Source organism: Argiope bruennichi, chromosome 6 (assembly GCF_947563725.1).
Source record: "Argiope bruennichi chromosome 6, qqArgBrue1.1, whole genome shotgun sequence".
NCBI classification, from domain to species: Eukaryota; Metazoa; Arthropoda; class Arachnida; order Araneae; family Araneidae; genus Argiope; species Argiope bruennichi.
The window spans coordinates 109,606,403-109,624,151 of NC_079156.1; the positions used below are offsets into that span (position 1 = coordinate 109,606,403).

The 17,749-nt window shown below is 30.4% G+C and overlaps 1 protein-coding gene across 2 annotated transcripts in view; it reads right to left on the reverse strand.

The window, feature by feature from the left end:
- Positions 1–3,428: 3,428 nt before the first annotated feature.
- LOC129972304 (WASH complex subunit 2-like) overlaps positions 3,429–17,749 on the reverse strand; it is a 41,686-nt gene continuing 27,365 nt past the window's right edge. Inside the window, exons 22-28 of one of the 2 annotated variants that reach the window (XM_056086391.1) lie at positions 17,499–17,570; positions 17,290–17,367; positions 15,633–15,737; positions 12,036–12,543; positions 9,075–9,112; positions 7,563–7,731; positions 3,429–4,014 (exon numbers count right to left, since the gene is read on the reverse strand). In XM_056086391.1, coding sequence (XP_055942366.1) covers positions 3,860–4,014; positions 7,563–7,731; positions 9,075–9,112; positions 12,036–12,543; positions 15,633–15,737; positions 17,290–17,367; positions 17,499–17,570 — 1,125 coding nt within the window. In that variant the 3' untranslated portion in view covers positions 3,429–3,859. The remainder of the gene's footprint in view (positions 4,015–7,562; positions 7,732–9,074; positions 9,113–12,035; positions 12,544–15,632; positions 15,738–17,289; positions 17,368–17,498; positions 17,571–17,749) is intronic. The other variant, XM_056086392.1, reaches the window with a different exon arrangement.

Here is a 17,749-nt window from a genome sequence, read left to right on the forward strand (position 1 = left end):
ATTGAATATTATTCTATAAAAACCTAAGATTAAAGGGGGTTTTACACTTAGCCAGCTATAATCCCTCTAGTAAGACCACGCATGCGCAAAAACTGTATAGTAGTAATACTTGTCCCGTCAAGACAAGAACTTGCTATTGTCCACTCTTTCAGTGCATGCGCAATCTTTCTTCTGCGCATGTGTGATTTTGCTGAATGCAGCCTACCTTAAGAATTAAGAACTCTGTCGACCATCTGGAAGAAAATGCATCAACCATTGCCCAGAGTTTCTCACGACTGATTGGTCTAAAATTATGAAACTGTTGATTGTCCAAAAATAGTGTTATTGAAAGCTTTATAACTGGGTCAGATTTGAATCGTAGGAGATAGAAATGTTAGATTTTTAGGATTATTTTACTGAATATGATTCATAGGATAGAAAGACTGTATAAAATTTAGTTTTCATTTTATTTTCAGAAGTAAATTAATAGACTGAAATAAAATAAAATATTACTTATTACATTTAAATTCTTTTGAAAGTAAAACTGAAATTTACGGTGAACCACAGAATATTTTTATTAAATTATTCTTTGAAATAGTGCATAAATAATAATAATAAAATTCTTTGGAACGTAGAAGACTTCAGTGCTAAAAGATTCAATCCAATTTTGAACCCAATTTTTGAAAAAATATTTTTGATTTCAGCAAAAATGTTTTTGTATCCATTAAAATTTAACGACTATCATTTCAATTTAATTTTCAAATTTTATGGGGGGTTGACAGAAAATTAGACAAATACATAATAAAATGAGCAGAACGTCAAAAATCTTTTATAATAGTAAGAATTATGTAATATCAAAAGTTATGTCATCATCATAGCTTTTCCACATTGATTTGATTCTGGATCGAATTTGCCAAAATTCCTTCATGTAAAGTTCTCTTCTTCAAACCCCCCCCCCAATTTATTGGTAATTTGTCATTACCTACTAAGTAAATCCTTTCTTTATCTTAGTACAACCATTAAGTAATCTCATTGCCATGTCATTACTCTACTCGCCTATTATGTCAGGAGGTTAAGAACCCCGAGTTCAAGAGCTCAGTGATCCTATCCTGAAATCGGCAAAATCAAAATTTAGAGTTAAGAAATATTTGCTGAAGGCTCAGTTAAATAATAAATGATTTAAAAATTAATTATTAATAATTAAATATTAATTTAATAAAATGATAATTGTTTTTTTTATCAATTAGCAAAGCAATCAAATTTCTTAAAATATTTAATTGAACATTTTGGCTAGCATTCATTCCGGTGAATTAGATGGTCGCCAAAAGGCGGCTATCCATTAAATATAATAAATGTTAACACATATGATAACGCACCACCTCGAAATTAATGCGTCCTCTGATAGGAACTGAGCATTCATAGGGAAAAGAAGTTTCTGATTACATTGGTGGAGGTCTGAGGCATTGAATTGAAGCGTAATCTTAAACAAAGTCGAAGATTGGAATAACAGGCAGACGATAGATGTATCGTCTGAAAAAATAATCTCCTTATAATTGTCATATTATTAAGAATTGATTTTCCCCCTTCATATTTGATTATAAGTCACAAGTTTGCATATTTCACCTTTTTTTGTTGTTGTATGTTTTAACCAGGTGTCTTGAATAAAATGTCGTGTCAAATTTATATATATATATATATATATGTAATGATATCTCTTAATCTAAATTTAAATCCTAATTAATTTCCTAATTTTTATCTTAATTTATCTCATATTAACTTCATTCTAACATGTTTTCTTATTACCTGATCCAATTCCCCCCTTTTTTATTTAATCAATTCAACATGTGCTCTATAAAACTGCTCACTTCAGCTTTTTCACATCCATCAAGTGAAGGGATAAAAATCCTTAATGCTTACCACATTATTTTAAAGATATCAACATTCCCCTTTCCTAAAACTACATATGTCAAAGAAATCCCTATCAAAATCTCATAGTAAAACCACCGAAAGGAAACATTTCGGTCTCTTTTGTTTTTGTGTCGCGATGCAAATTGAAGCAGCTTTTGCCACTCAGTATTTGTACAATACAATATGTTATAATCTGATTCACAATCTACAATTTGGAAACCATATGGCTCTGAAGAATTGGCGGCTACCTTCATCTTCAAACAGATGTGTGCATTTTTGGAGAGGGGGGAAAGCATGAAACAGATACCAAATCGCGAGAAATAATAGATCGTAATAAACACGATTGCATTGAACTGAACATATTTTTTTTCTAATTCCCATCATTGAAAAACCTTGAATTGCATGTCATGCAAGAACAAAACACAGCCAAATCTGGGTAAATTTCTATTCATGCCTCAATCCTAACTTACGAAAATAGACTCGTCTGATATCGCGCAAATTTTATGTCACACTCATCAACTCGTGAGAGCCAGACTATACACAGCACATTTCATATTACAATAGATTTTATTCTGGCAATTCATGTAGCTTGGGACTTTATCTATTGGTTAATAAAAGAAAGCTTTAAAACTTCAAAAATATCAAGCAAATATGTAAAAAAAAAAAAAAATGATGAAATGAACAACCCAAGCAAATAAAATGAAATTGCTTTAATTATTTAGAAAAATGATTTACAATTATTTACATATGATACATTTACAAATTAGTTGCTATATCATTTATACACAATGATCGTAGCAACCCAGATCACAGGATACAAACCTTATTGAATTTGATCATTCTGCTAATAAATCAATTATTCTGTAAGAATCATAATCTGTTAAAAAAGTCATTAATATTAATATTGAAAGTACTTTGATTCCTACTTCATCATATTAAATGCAATATCTCTTTACAAAGCATATCAACAATCAATAACAGTATTCCTAAATTTTGAGCATGCGTATTTAAAATCTTGGTCCCAACAGTTATAATAAGTATTAAACAATCTACTACAAAAGCTGAAGGAATAACCACAATAATACTTTGTAGAATAAAATATATTAATATTTAGTAACAATTATTAATTGAATACTTTTGAATATCCATGTTGCAACAGTGTTCAGAGAAAATTTTCTAATGTAATTGAACAATCAAAAATGGAGCTCTACATTTTTGCATATTTAAATTTTGCACAAATTTAAAAAAAGTTATATAGAAATATGATCCATTTTTGAAACTAACCATATCAGTATAAAACTTTTTTTTTTATTTTTTTAATAAATCTAATTAATAAATAATTTGAATGAGGATATTTTTCAATACTATTTTTGAAACTAACCATATCAGTATAAAACTTTTTTTATTTTTTTAATAAATCTAATTAATAAATAATTTGAATGAGGATATTTTTCAATACTATTTTTGAAATTAACCATATTAGCATAAAATATTTTTTACTTTTTAATAAATCTAATTAATAAATAATTTGAATGAGGATATTTTTCAATACTATTTTTGAAACTAGCCATATTAGTATAAAATATTTTTTACTTTTTAATAAATCTAATTAATAAATAATTTGAATGAAGATATTTTTTAATACTTAAAAGTTTTAATATAAAAAACAACAGCTGATACAAATTGAATTAGAAACAAATTTAAATTTACAGAAAATTACCAAAAAGCTTTAAAATATACAAAAAAAATTAACATATTCGCGTTAATATTCTATTAATGATTCCACTATCAAGTAAAATAATCATAAATTCAAGCGATTTAGATTTGCATTTATTTCATTAATATATTTTTGTAAGTTGATTTGCACTTTATGAATAAAATATCTAAATGACAAATGTTATTTTATTACTATCATAATTATTGTGGGCCTTATGAAAAAATTAAAATAAAAAAGCCTAGTTATTCCTTCAAATTAATCATCACCGAGAAGTCCTGATAATGGATCATCAAAGAGATCAACAGGTTTCTTTTCTGCTTCCTTCTTGACTGCAGTGCTTGAAGGTTTGCTGGAAGAACTAATAGTTTTATCACTTGATAATGGATCAGTAATACTAAAAATATCATCACCTATAAAAAGAAAAAAAATCCAAATAAATAAAAAAATATTCATGCATAAACTAAGCAGCAATAAGATAATTAGGTAATTATTTATTTATTCACTAATTGTTTTCATTCTGACCTCACCTCACCTAAGTCCTTCTAGTTAATGCATTGGCATAGTTGAGGAGTATGAAAAGGTGGAAAAGTGTAATAGGTTCTCTCCTAAGCTCATGTTCTTAAACAGCATTATTCAAAAACTGGTAAATTGATGTTGTCTTAAGAAATAAATTGAGCACTGAGGTCATAAAGCAACTGGTGTTTTTCCGATTTTCTTCCAAGTGAAACATGAGTATGAGCTGATTTATCCTTTAGTAAATGAGGAAGTGATCTTCCAAGAAGATACACACTCTACTCTTAGATCACAGCTAAGTCAGAGTTCTATCTCGGATGCTATGATGAATCTCCAAGGTGACACACAAATGGAAAAAGAGGCACTTGAGATATTTACATCTTGCCATTGGCAAACTTAAGTATTAATGGTGTAACATTGGGAAGCATAGTATTAACTGCATACCAAAGACGAACATAAATAATGAAAAAGCTATTAGCATGTGATCTTTGATGATTAATGGTTGCTTCGTTCCTATTTGTCTCCTCGCTTTAGCTGTATCCAACTGCCGACTCACTACTCCTCATACGACACGACGCTGTTTCCACAATAAACACAAGGACTCGGGCACACAGCTCCATTCAGCTAACTCTTGATCTACACACAACGATTAAATTTCACCGAACTCATCCAACCATTCGCCGTCATTTCCGCAACTCGTTTAACGACTCCGACTGACTGCAGCTTGAGATTGCTGGCCTTTTATAGTTTCCGGAAGGCAAGCAGAGAAGGTTATGGTCCAATCAGACGTATCTCGGTTCCTATTGGCTCAATTGCTAAAATTCTGGAAGTTTCCAGTAAAATCCATTTTGTTGCCAAAATCGCTAAATTTGTCGCCAAGCTCTGAGATCACTGACGCAGACCCGATCAGCACCCAACAGAGCTGATCGTAAAACGGTCTTTCCAGTTCCAGTGATTGAACTAACCATGTTGGGAAGCATCGTTACAAGTTTGTGATATAGATATATATATATATATATATATATATATATATATATATATATATATATATATATATATATATATATGCATTTTTCATTTGCCTGGCCGATAAGGAACACACTTTTGGAATAAACTTTATTTTCCCACGGGAGGCATAATTTGTACAATGGAAGTAATAATGCTGCACGTCTGTTTATATCTGGACACAAGAGTAAGAAGTGAAAAGTTTTTTCCCCCTTATTGCTTTTTACTGACATATTTTCTAGGGATTCTTTCATTTTGTTTTTTAAGAAAGGGAATCTTAGAAAGGTATGCCACATGCATCAGGAATTTTTATCCCTTCACTCGGTTTGTGCTAAATCCAAACTCTGAAATTTTTAAGAGTGAGTATTAGAAATAATTAAATTTAAAAAAAAAGGATTTGGATCAGAAAAAAAAATTCTAGAAAGCAACATGGTCTAATTAATGATAATTCGAGTTTTAATTAAATTAATATTATTATAAATATATTATCTATTGAGAAATATTCTTTTCTCCTAAAAGTGGGAAAATATTCTTTTACGAAAACCTTTAAAGAATCATTGGAAAAATGCGATGGAAACAGTAAAAATCGGTCATATTCACAAATTCGTTTATAAACATGAATTAATGTTTCAATAATGCAGGTAAGAAGTTTGATAACTAGTAAAAAACTTTTTAAAACTTCAAAGGCGTATTCAGGCATTTGCCAGCCCTATGCAAACCACATAATCTGACAACTCTTTTAATTGCTAGTCAATTTAGGCTCATATTTTCCACAAGTTTTTATCTCATTCAACATGTTATTGCTTTATTTAATTTTTTTTTTATTTTATGAAATTTATAAAAATATGGATGTTTATTTATTTTTTTAATATAAACTGCTACGAAAATCGACCCGGAGGAAGAATAGTACAAGAAATCCAAAAAAACTCAATACTGCATAAGAAAACAAAGGTAGCAAAATACAGGTGAAACATTCATAAAGCAGGTACTTGCAAAAATCAAATATCATCAGCAGATAACAAACCGCTATAAATAGCAACAACGTCATCCAATATGAAACCATTCGAGATCTCATTTTACAATCAATATACCAAAAAGAGAGTTTATTTCATTGACTTGCTTTAATTTTTTTGTGTTCATATAAGTTCTGTGACAGGGCACAGAATCTTTCTGAAGAATCTTCGAATTCGCTTCTTAATAGCCAATATTCCTACAATTTATAGAACCTTCGCTTTTGTCTCCAAAATCCTCAAATTCATCTAGAAGTCGCCAAATGGCCAAAAGGTCATTGACCTGGCATCCATTAAATTTATCTGGAAATATATTTTCCTTGCTATAACGCTAACTGTGCAAGGAAGTAATATTACAAATTTGCAACAATATCATGGGGAAAAAAAAAAAAAAAGGACTAAAGTCATAAAATTTCAGAAAATTTAGTCTAATTATTAATTAATGATTTCCTTACTTTAAACCATTCTTTTTATGACATATATATAAGGAAATTGTTTGTTTGTTGTTTGTTTGTTTCTTATGGCACTTGCCACTGACAAGCCCACTGTTACGAAGACAGCGATTTAAGCCTGAGGGGGACGTCTCTTATTTTTTATAGCAGCGCCAACTAGGGCCAAGAGTACGACTTTGCCACTCACGCATCACTCATTCGCTTGCACAACCCCTTTTTACAGGAGGGCACATTCACACATCTCACAGATAGAACAACAGAAGAACAACCATGCCCAAACCGGGACTCGAACCCGGGACGCCCAGGTCACGGGGAAGACGCGCTACCCCTATGCCAGGACGCCGGCATATAAGGAAATAATAAACTTGAAATAAACCTAATCATAAAGAGTATAATTTCACAGTGCATGTTAAGCAAAAGATAATAGCATAACTAGTAAATGAACAACTAATATTCCAATATATTATTTGTAATATATATTGGAATATTCCAATATATATTACAAATGAGTACTTCTTATACATTGATTTATTTAATAATGAATTTAATAATTCAATGGATGTATTCATTATAGTCAGGATATTTTATAATTCATAGAATTAGCGTTTTTTAAAATTCATATCGCATCTATTTTATAAGATTAACACATGCTAGTACTACGAACTCATTTTTACAATTTAAAATAAGCAATTCTGTAAAATTCTGTCAAAAGAAATGAAACCATGATTTAAAAATTCGTTTCTAATAATCAATTTTTCGATTATCGAGGAGATTATAGCTCAGTTAGCTGCTTGGAAAATCTGGCTTCTATTGTCATTTAAAATAAATTGGAATAATCAGTATCATAGATTATTTTTAGAAAAACTTGTCAATATTTGTATGAAACTTTCACATTAGATTGAAAATCATAAATATAATTACAAATTAAAAAAAAGAATATTTTTAAATTTAAAATTCTAAGCAATGAATGAAACATACCATCATCATCGTAAACGTTGCTAGGAAACATTTCGTATTTTTCTTTCGCAATATCAGCAAAAATATCAGTGTCGTCTGCAAATATGTCAGGTTCAGTCGATTCTTTGGCTTTTTGAAGAGGACTGGTTTTTACTGTACTGAAAAGATCATCTTCATCGTCGTCATCACCCTGCAGATACGAAATAAAATCAAACGCATTTTTTAGTCAAACATAATATAAAAATGAAATCAGCTATCGCAAATATCCAGTTATCATGTGACAACATTATTTTTTTTAAAGTTATGTGGTATCAATCAGACAGGAAAACAGCATGTTCCCACATGACTCATATTTCGCAATCTCCATCATACACATAGAAAAGCGGTGGTTTTTGACCATCTCAAAATCAATAGAGTTCTAACAATTTTTTTCTCGAGGTGAGAATTTGTTTTCGTAAAAAACTAATTTAAACCTGTTTCAAACAATAAGGTGACTACAAAATTACGCATGCGTCAAAATTTAGAAAATGATGGTTCCTCCCGCCCCATCTCAAAATCGTTCGAGTTCCAAAATTTTTTATCAAGAGCAGATTTATTATTTTTATTTTTTAATTTTATTTCATTATTACTATTTTGTAAAAAATCGGTTTAAACTGGTTTGGAAGGATCACGTGATTACTGTATTATGCCATCGTCAACTTTTAGAAAAGCGATGGTTCCCCCCACCGTCTCAAAATCATTCGAGTTCAAAAAAAAAAATTTTTCCCATGAAGAAAAATTGAAAATATTATATTATATTATATATATATGGTGACGCTTTATAAGCCGGATAACAGGTACGAGACATGAGAAATTTCTTTTGTCTTGTGGTATACGAACCATAAGGTTGAGAGTTCGATCCTATTGCCAATAGCTACATTGGTGACCCGATGACGAAAATACGCAAACTTCATACAACTGTTGTGACGCCCTCTACCAGAAATAAATAATAATAATAATAAAGCTGATAAAAAAGCAGCCAATAAATAATTCCTCCTCTCCCTTTTTTTTTGTGTTCATTCCCATTCTCTTTTCTGTGCTTCTTCAGCCGATAATCTTTTAAGACTCGACCCTTTATTGGCCAGATAGGAGAATTGGGTTAGTGGCAGACACTCGCGTCAAGTTGTAACTTTTTGTTGGCGGCAAGTCGCCAAATGTGACAACCTTCTTTATGATTTTCTTTAAGAGCGAAATATTTATGCCTCAAAAGCGATATATCGCCAATTATTTTGCCCGTGAATTTTGAGGTTTAAAAAACCTCAAACCAAAACAACATCACGTTCTCAGATGATAAAAAAATATTTCAAGAAAATGTTTAAATTCAATGCACTATCTTTTAACTTTTAATAATTTTTTAATAAAATAACATGTTCCATTTCAAAGGAAGTAAATCTCCATTCAATTATATTCTAGAATGTGAACATTTTTTTTTCTCCTTAAAATTTATTCACCTAATTTTTTATATAAAACTTTCAAAATAAAATACAAACTTACCAAAATAGAATTTTTATGTGAAATGCTGCTTCGAAAGTCTGAAAAGAAATATACATTAGAAAGACTTTAATACATATAAATGAAAAAGTAGCACAAAAAGAACTCAATAATAAGCTAGTTTGCGAATAACATTTCGTTGCACTTCAAATATTATAAACATCATTGCATTTTACTAAACTAATATATAGATCTCTAAAAACATAAAAAGTGGCTATGAGATCTTTGAGTAACTAGTATTAACGACTGTTAAGATATATACCAGCTATTTCCTTTTTTAAACAAAGCATTGAATATCACCCAACTAGGTAAATTTTAATTTTTTTTTTTTTTTTTTGAAAATGACATGCCATTTAGTTTTGATTGAAATTGAAAGAAATGTGCATTTCGTTTCTAGTCTCTCACTTCTATTCAAAAACCTTCTGATCAATAAATCGTAATGCATGCCTCCGAAAACCAATGGCAGTGGTCTCCGTGAAACTTACTCGCATACACTCTAATAAAGGTGTTATCCCAGAGAAGAGCTTCCATGGAATTGGCGAACATAATTAGGAAATATTAACCTTTGGCGTGAATTTAGCATTTTTACTGAAGCAATCGCGATCCTTGGCGAGTTATCTGGCAATTAATCTTTGGCATCTATCCGAAAATCAAATTTTTATTTTAGATGCGTTTTTCCCCTAATTGATTGAAAATAAAATTTGTTAAAAGGATACACTTGTCGCAAAATTCCATACGATGTTTAATACATTTAAATCATTGCATTTTTTGAGTTATCGCGTTTATATGTTTCTGAGGAACAGACCGACAGACGGTCAACTCTTCAGTGGTTCAAAACATGATAGCTATCTACACAACAGATTTTAATTCGGTGTTCCGAATTTTATCTCTCTAGACCTCTTCGTTTTGTAGTGATAAATTATATAACAACTGCCGAATAGAAAGACTTCCTCAGATCGGATTTTGCCCAAAATTTGATCAAAATCTGCAAATTCGGTGTAAAGACCGTCAACCAAATTTCACCCGTCTAGATCAAAGCGTTTTTGAGTTATCTTTGTCACAGAGAGATGGATATTTTCCAAAATTGTATTTGTTGAACTTATTGAGGTCTACAATGTAAAGATTCGTCAAAATCTCAAGTTCGAATTTTTTGACGATTACTATACTTTCGAATAATAAGAATATAATAATAATAATATATATAATAATAATAATATATATAATAATAATAATATATATATAAGAATAAGAATAATAAGAATAAGCAACAAACGAAATTCACAAAGTTATAATAATAAGAATAAACAAAATGAAATGATGTGGATTTTATGAAGGAAGAACCAAAGTTCATGATAATTACAAGAATTGTGCACTTTTCTCCGTAAAAAAGAATTTTATGAGAGAATAATTTACGTATATAAATGAACTCTTTATAAAATAAGGTTAAAATGAACACCCTAAACAGGCGGAAGAATTTTGTGATTCGAGGGTATAATTTGCTGTACCCTAACTTCATAATATCTAGACGATGGCAGCAACTATTCAGAAAACTAAAACATATACAAAAAAATAGCCACTTCGATCCACTAATCAACACACCTGAAGGGATTGCTAAGACAATCACAAAACACCTTGAACACATGCTATCCATTATATGGAGGATACTTCCTTGAAATTGATGAAACGGTCAAAAATCGTCTAAAATAATGCTACCCAAAGCCTTATCACTCGGCTGGTTTTGATCGCAGAACACCTGAATTTTTTTTTGTTTAAAATATTAAAGTTTTAAGAATATTTTACTAAATATGACTACTAAAGATAGGAAAAATGTAAAAAAAAATTATTAATTTTTTTAAATTTTTCAGCTGTATATAAATAAGTATAAAAAAAAACTCTTTATGGCATTTGAAGCATTTTAACAATTGAAAGTATAGTCTATTCCTAATAGTTTGAAAACTAGCTTTAAGAGCATATTTAGAACGGACACTCTATATTAGCAAGTGCTTTATCAATAAAACTATGAATAATGAAACTAATGAATGACACATTAACTTTGAATGAAACTAAGACAATGTGTCTTTACATTTCAAATATATACATTACATACGACTTCGTACGCGTGGAAATAGATTGGAATTTATGGCATCAATGGCTTTATCTTTTGTTGCTCCTGCGCATGCCTGTTTTTTCAACGCTAATTGGGGCAACACAAATGTATGAATTTTCTACGCCAGTTGGGGTAACGCAATATAGATTATAAATTTTTAATTTCCTTTATTCTGTTTTATTTTAATTCAAAAGTACTTCAGAATGAATCCCAAAGATCGATTCATTAACAATGTTTCATTTTAAATGTATCGAACACTAAGAAAATAAACAGAATCGTTTGAAATAATAGTCAAAATCATGTTAAGCCTAATCTCATTGGCGTGGGAAAAAAAAAAAAAAAAAAAAACTGAAGCTTTACTCATTAGGCGATTTTTGGCGGGAAAGTTAGTTTTTAATTAATAAACAATTAACCCCTCAATGAAACGGAATAAATAGTAGCCTATGTCCTATTCCAGACTATAATCTATCTCTCAGCTAAATTTCATCCAATTCTGTTCAGCAGGTTTGGCGTGATTGACTAACAAACATCCATCCAAACTTTCACATTTATAATATTAGTATAGATTCCACTGGCATAACGACTGGGAAGCAAGGGCGGTATAGATGCTCCAAAATCAAAAAGACAAAGCATTAATGTGTTAATATCATTTTTTAAAGAAAAAGACGATAAAAGGATGAACAGAAAAACATATACTACACTTAGAGAGTCACTAATGAGGACTAGCGGCGAAAAAATCACACTGTACCCGATTGCTATTTACTTGCGCTAAGCCATTGCATGGCTTTTTGATAATCTTTTAACTGATGTATAATAAAGGAATAACATAACCCAAAAATTCAAACAGAATGTCTTACTTTTAAATGATGGTTCGGTAAAAAAATCGTCATTATCTGCATCTTCCGAGTTCAGTATATCAACTGATGATTTCCTTTCTTCTTTCTTTTCCTCTGATTTCGCAGCAGGTGCTGGAACACTCTCAATCGGCGAGTTAAACGAAAAACCTCTGCTTTTAGTCCTATCTTTATTGAGAGCTTCCGCAAAAATATCAATGTCATCTTCATCTTCTTCCACGACTGGCGCAGCAACTTTTTTACCAATTTTTGTTGCAGCTGCTTCGCTCATCAGCTGGGACATTAAATTCATTTTCTTCTTTTCTTGCGCTTTGTAAGTTGAAGGCGACTGAGTAGCAGGGGTTGGTGGGTTTTGAACATCTGAGAATAAATCCTCATCAGGGGCACTGCTGGCTGAAGTAGAGGGAGGTGATGAAGCTTCAGGGGTCATTTCTTTTTCACTCTGTTCTAAAGCAGCTATTCGACCTTTTTTAGTGGGTCTTCGTCGTTTTGTATTCACTCTTGCTCTATCCTGGGTAAGAAACACAATAATTAAAATTGTTACAAATGTTTCATATGTGATGGTTTGAAAATAATGAAAACAACAACAATAATAATAATAAACTAACAGGAGTAGTCTCCACAAAACTTTCTCGCATACTTTCTAATAAACTTGTCATGTCAGAGAACACTTTACATGGCATTGGCGTACAACAGTTACGAAATATTAAGCGTTGGTATAAATTTAGTTTTTTTGCTGAATCTATCGTGCGATTCTTGGCGAAGTTTTTGGCTATTAATACCTGGCGTGCCTTTAATAGTATCCGAAAATCGAATTTCTGCTTTTAAATACGTCTTTCTCACCCGAATGGAACAAAGATTTGACACAAAACTGCACTTGCAATCACAAAACCCCATACCAAATTTGACATGCTTAAGTCATTGCATTTTTGAATTATCGCGTATACATGTTTTTGAAATTACAGACAATCCTTTTGTTAGATTTAGCTCAAACTTTGACAGGTGTCTACACTACTACAATATATGACAGGTATCTATCTATCTACACTACTACAATATATGACAGGTATCCATCTACACTACTACAATATTTGACAGGTATCCATCTACACTACTACAATATTTGACAGGTATCCATCTACACTACTACAATATTTGACAGGTATCTATCTACACTACTACAATATTTGACAGGTATCTATCTACACTACTACAATATTTGACAGGTATCTACACTACTACAAAATTTGACAGGTATCTACACTACTATAATATTTGACAGGTATTTACACTACTATAATATTTGACAGGTATCTACACTACTACAATATTTGACAGGTATCTACACTACTACAATTTTTGACAGGTGTTTACACTATGGATATTAAATTTATGTAATTAATCTTATCCATCTAGCTATCTTCGTTTTGTATCTAAGATGTTATCTTATATTCGAACAGCCGGTCTTTCTCTGAGCAGGTTTAACTCAAAATTTGATAAAATCTGCAAATTTAGTGCAAAGACCATATACCACATTTCAATTCTGCTATCTCAAAGCGTTATTGAGTTATCTTTGTCACAAACAGACAGACGGACGGACATTTTTCAAAAATATTTTTTTCATACTGCGGGTGGTCCAAAATGCGGAAATTCGTCAAAATCTCGAATTCTAATTTTTTGATGGTTATTGCACTTTTTCTACACTATACGTATACGAGAAAGAAAAATGAATCGTGATTAATGAGACGAAGTAATGCAGTTATTGAAGATAAATATTTTCTTACAACTGATTGATTCAATAATATACAGAAGAGCTACCAATTTGATATATATTAACAACTAGCAACACCCGCACAGCGTTGCCCGTGGCATAATATCCAAGAGGAAAAAATTAGCTTTAAACTTAAGCCTAGTCTCCATCCGATATGACATGGGAATGTCACGCCACATCAAACAAACATAAATATATATTTAGAAATCATCGAAAATAACTACAAAACAATTTTTTATATCACACATGCAGAAAAAAAGTAAAAATATGATATGTTCATAGACAAAACAATTCACTAAAAATATACAATAGAAAAAAAATACGAAAATAAAATATTTTTTCATTAGAACTTCTAACATAATTAAATATAATTATAGATTTGCTATCATTTTTATTTAATGGATATTGCTATATACATTTAAGGCAACTTAACATATACAATTGATTACTACATTATTCAAAGGTTACTAAGAGTTTAAGCATTGTCACCCATTTTTTAGATACCTAGTCCATAGCAACACAACTGATCTTTGGCGCTCTGAAATTTTTTTGACGTAATACATTTTTTACGAAGTATCCAAGTATTTTATTAAGACAAAAATATTTATTATTAAATATAATGTTTATATACACGAATTGAACTGGTCATAAAGAAAAACAATGCTTGATTAAGTGGGTGGGTTTAAATTGATATGAGTCACTTGTTTATATGTTGCATTGTTGTAAGTATGCTGTTGTATATTGTTATAGAACTTCAATTCCACTAAGTCCGTAAAGTCATAGGGTTCACTTGTAAGGGTAGTATGGTGTGAAAACAATCAGGAGGCCTCAATAACAAAAGACGACTTTCAATAAACACGAAGACAAGAATACGCAGGCAACAAATATACAACTGAGACGAACACAGGCAAAGCATACCAGCACACTACAACAAACAGTAGCTCAGAAATAGTAATCGGTAGTAATAACAACCACAGCACACAAAGCGGCCAGACAGAATTCAGCAGCAGGAGGAGGAGGAGGGAATCTTCGTAGCTACTCTTTAAGATCTCTCCAAACGCCTGCAATTCTCCACTGTCGCCTACCTTTAGCTGTATCCAACTACCGACTCACTATAAACGACTGGCTACACCTCTCACAACTCGATTCTGCTTATGCAATAAACATCAGGACTCAGCACACAGCTCAATCACTGAGTAATTGCTTGAGATTCACACAATGCTTGCTCTTAGCTAGACTGATCCAAATATTCACTATTGACTCTTTCCATGATTCAATACACGACTGACTGCGGCTTGTGACTTCTGGCCTTTTATAGTTCCTAGATGGGGACATAGGAGCTTCTGGAACAGTCAGGTATATGTCGGTACCTGTTGGCTCAATCGCTAAAATTCTGGAAGTTTCCAGTACTATCTATTTTGTCGCCAAGCTCTGAGATCACTAATTCGGCAACCGATCAGCATCCAACAGAGCCCACCGTAAAACGGTCTTTTCAATGATTGAACTAACAGTGTTGGGAAACAACATCACAAATTTATAACAATATGTTTGTGCATCTTGCAATGATATGACTTGATGAAGATCCACTTACATATTCAAGATCTTGATAGGATTCACTAAAAATTCACTCATGAATCGTGGCCCTCAGTGGCCATGATACACTGGCATAATTTATTCCTGGTAATCCTTAATATAATTTATTTATATGCTGACCTTGAATTATTTAAAAAAATATAACATATATTCAAAAAGAAAGTTTTGTTTGTATATATATATATATATATATATAAATTACACTATTGCATGCAAAAGACTACTCTTTTTCTTACCTTACTTATGACATGGAGTGTTTTAGTACTGTCTGGGGGTGCATCAAAGCCAAAGAAAGAGCCTTCAGATGCCACTGTTTCAGCAGATAGAGGCACTGATTTCACCTGGAATAAATGGATATTCTAAAATATGTAGTAAAACAAACTCATTATCTTTTTAATTTGTAGCATTTGATAATGCATAAAATATACCAGTGTATATACAATTGTCCATCATCAGCTGTAACATCAAACAAAATAGGTCAGTGCAAAATCCCAATTTATGTTCTGACATCAAGCAACTCAGACAGTTTTTAAAAATATGTGCGGATAAAGCTAAACATGAAAAATTAGTTATTGAATCGGAAATGTTACGTCTTTATTTATATTTTTTTAATGTTGGATTGTATCAATAAGCAGAGGTCTCTAATTTTTATTAAGTTGATTCAACTATATTCTTTCTTCAAGGGTCAATGGAAGTTATATAATTTCCTTTCAGCATTTTTTAAAAAAATTTTGTATTTGGCAACATTTTTTTTTTTCTGTTAGTACAACACTATTTGTTCCCATCTGTTTTTACTGATTAGTTTTTTAATATGAAATTTTGCAAAGTTTTTTAGTTCATAGAATTCCCGAACTTTATTATTTATTTTTAATATTACTATATATTATAATGTGCTATTTTTTTTTTTTTATTTCTTAAGCATTTTGTCAATGTGTATAAGATTTATTACCATATCTTTCACCAGCTAATCTATGACAATTAGATACAAGATATTATTAACAAAATAACAGCCACACAAGATGAGGTCATCTTTTAATTTCAAAATTATACAATTAAATTTTCACCTCGTATGTATAAATATAATAATGTATAAATATAATTTAATGTATCTAACCAGGAAATGCTTTTGGTCAAATAAAACATTTGATTAAAAAAGATTAATCTTTAAAACGTCAATTCAAATGTCAATGATATTACATATATTTTCTGAGTAAACATTACTGTTGTTACAATTAAAAAAAAAATTATTTTTTAAATGACATGAATCAAACCTAAAATATCTGCATGTTACATTATTTTGGACATGTGGTTGAAATTTCCTACAATTTTTTTTAACTTATTATAATAATAAGTTAATAAGAGTCATACTTTACTTAAGAAATTAGATAATTCACCTTTTTAGTTCTCATTCGAAACAAAGTAGAAAATCTTTTAATAATAAATGCATTTAGTTTATTTGTCAGAATAAGACAACATTTTTTAAAAAAATTTCTCAATTATCTGACAGTTTTATTAACTACTAATAAGAATTTAAGAAAGAAAATTTATCTTCCAAGTTGTCACCAAATGGTATTTAATTAGATCAAATCAGCAAAAAGAATTAATCTCACAAAAATGAACATTTGAAACAATAAAATCATAAGTTGAGCTAGAATAAGATCTGAAGAATTTTTAAAAATAAAGAAAAAAATTAAACTTTCTTACATACATTATTAAAGAAACAATTGAAATCCTATATTGCTTAATAGCACTGTTTAAAAAAATATTTAAAAAATAAAGTAAATTATTTACTACAGGTGTAAGAAATTTCATAACTGTTGATGAACTTGAAACAAATGAAGTCATTTTATATGCATAATTTAATTTAAAAGAGTCAATTAATTAAATTATTACCTCAGGTTTGGTTGCAGATATGCCTTCATCACTGCTTAAAACATCAGCAAATATATTATCTTTAACAGGTTGTGGTATCTATAAATGAAAGCCAAAAGTATTTTCATAGGGAAAAAATTGATATGAAATGCAAATTATTTTGATTTGTATTAGGAAAGAGGAAAAGAGGGGACAGCCATTTTTTTACATTCAAAGTAACACCAACTTACTGATTTAGGTTTAGCAGAACTGTCGGTTTCATCTGATGATTTAAAGAGGTCATCTTTTAAGCTTTCCTTTACCTAGAAAGATGGAAAGTTGTATATTTATTTTTATATAAACTATATTTTCCATCAGTACATAACTATTATTCCTCCCATTTCAGTCATATATTTTCAATATACATGCATTAGCCTTATAAAACTCACTGTCTAATACACCATTCATAATCAACACAAGAAATCCTGAAAGGAATCTCTTA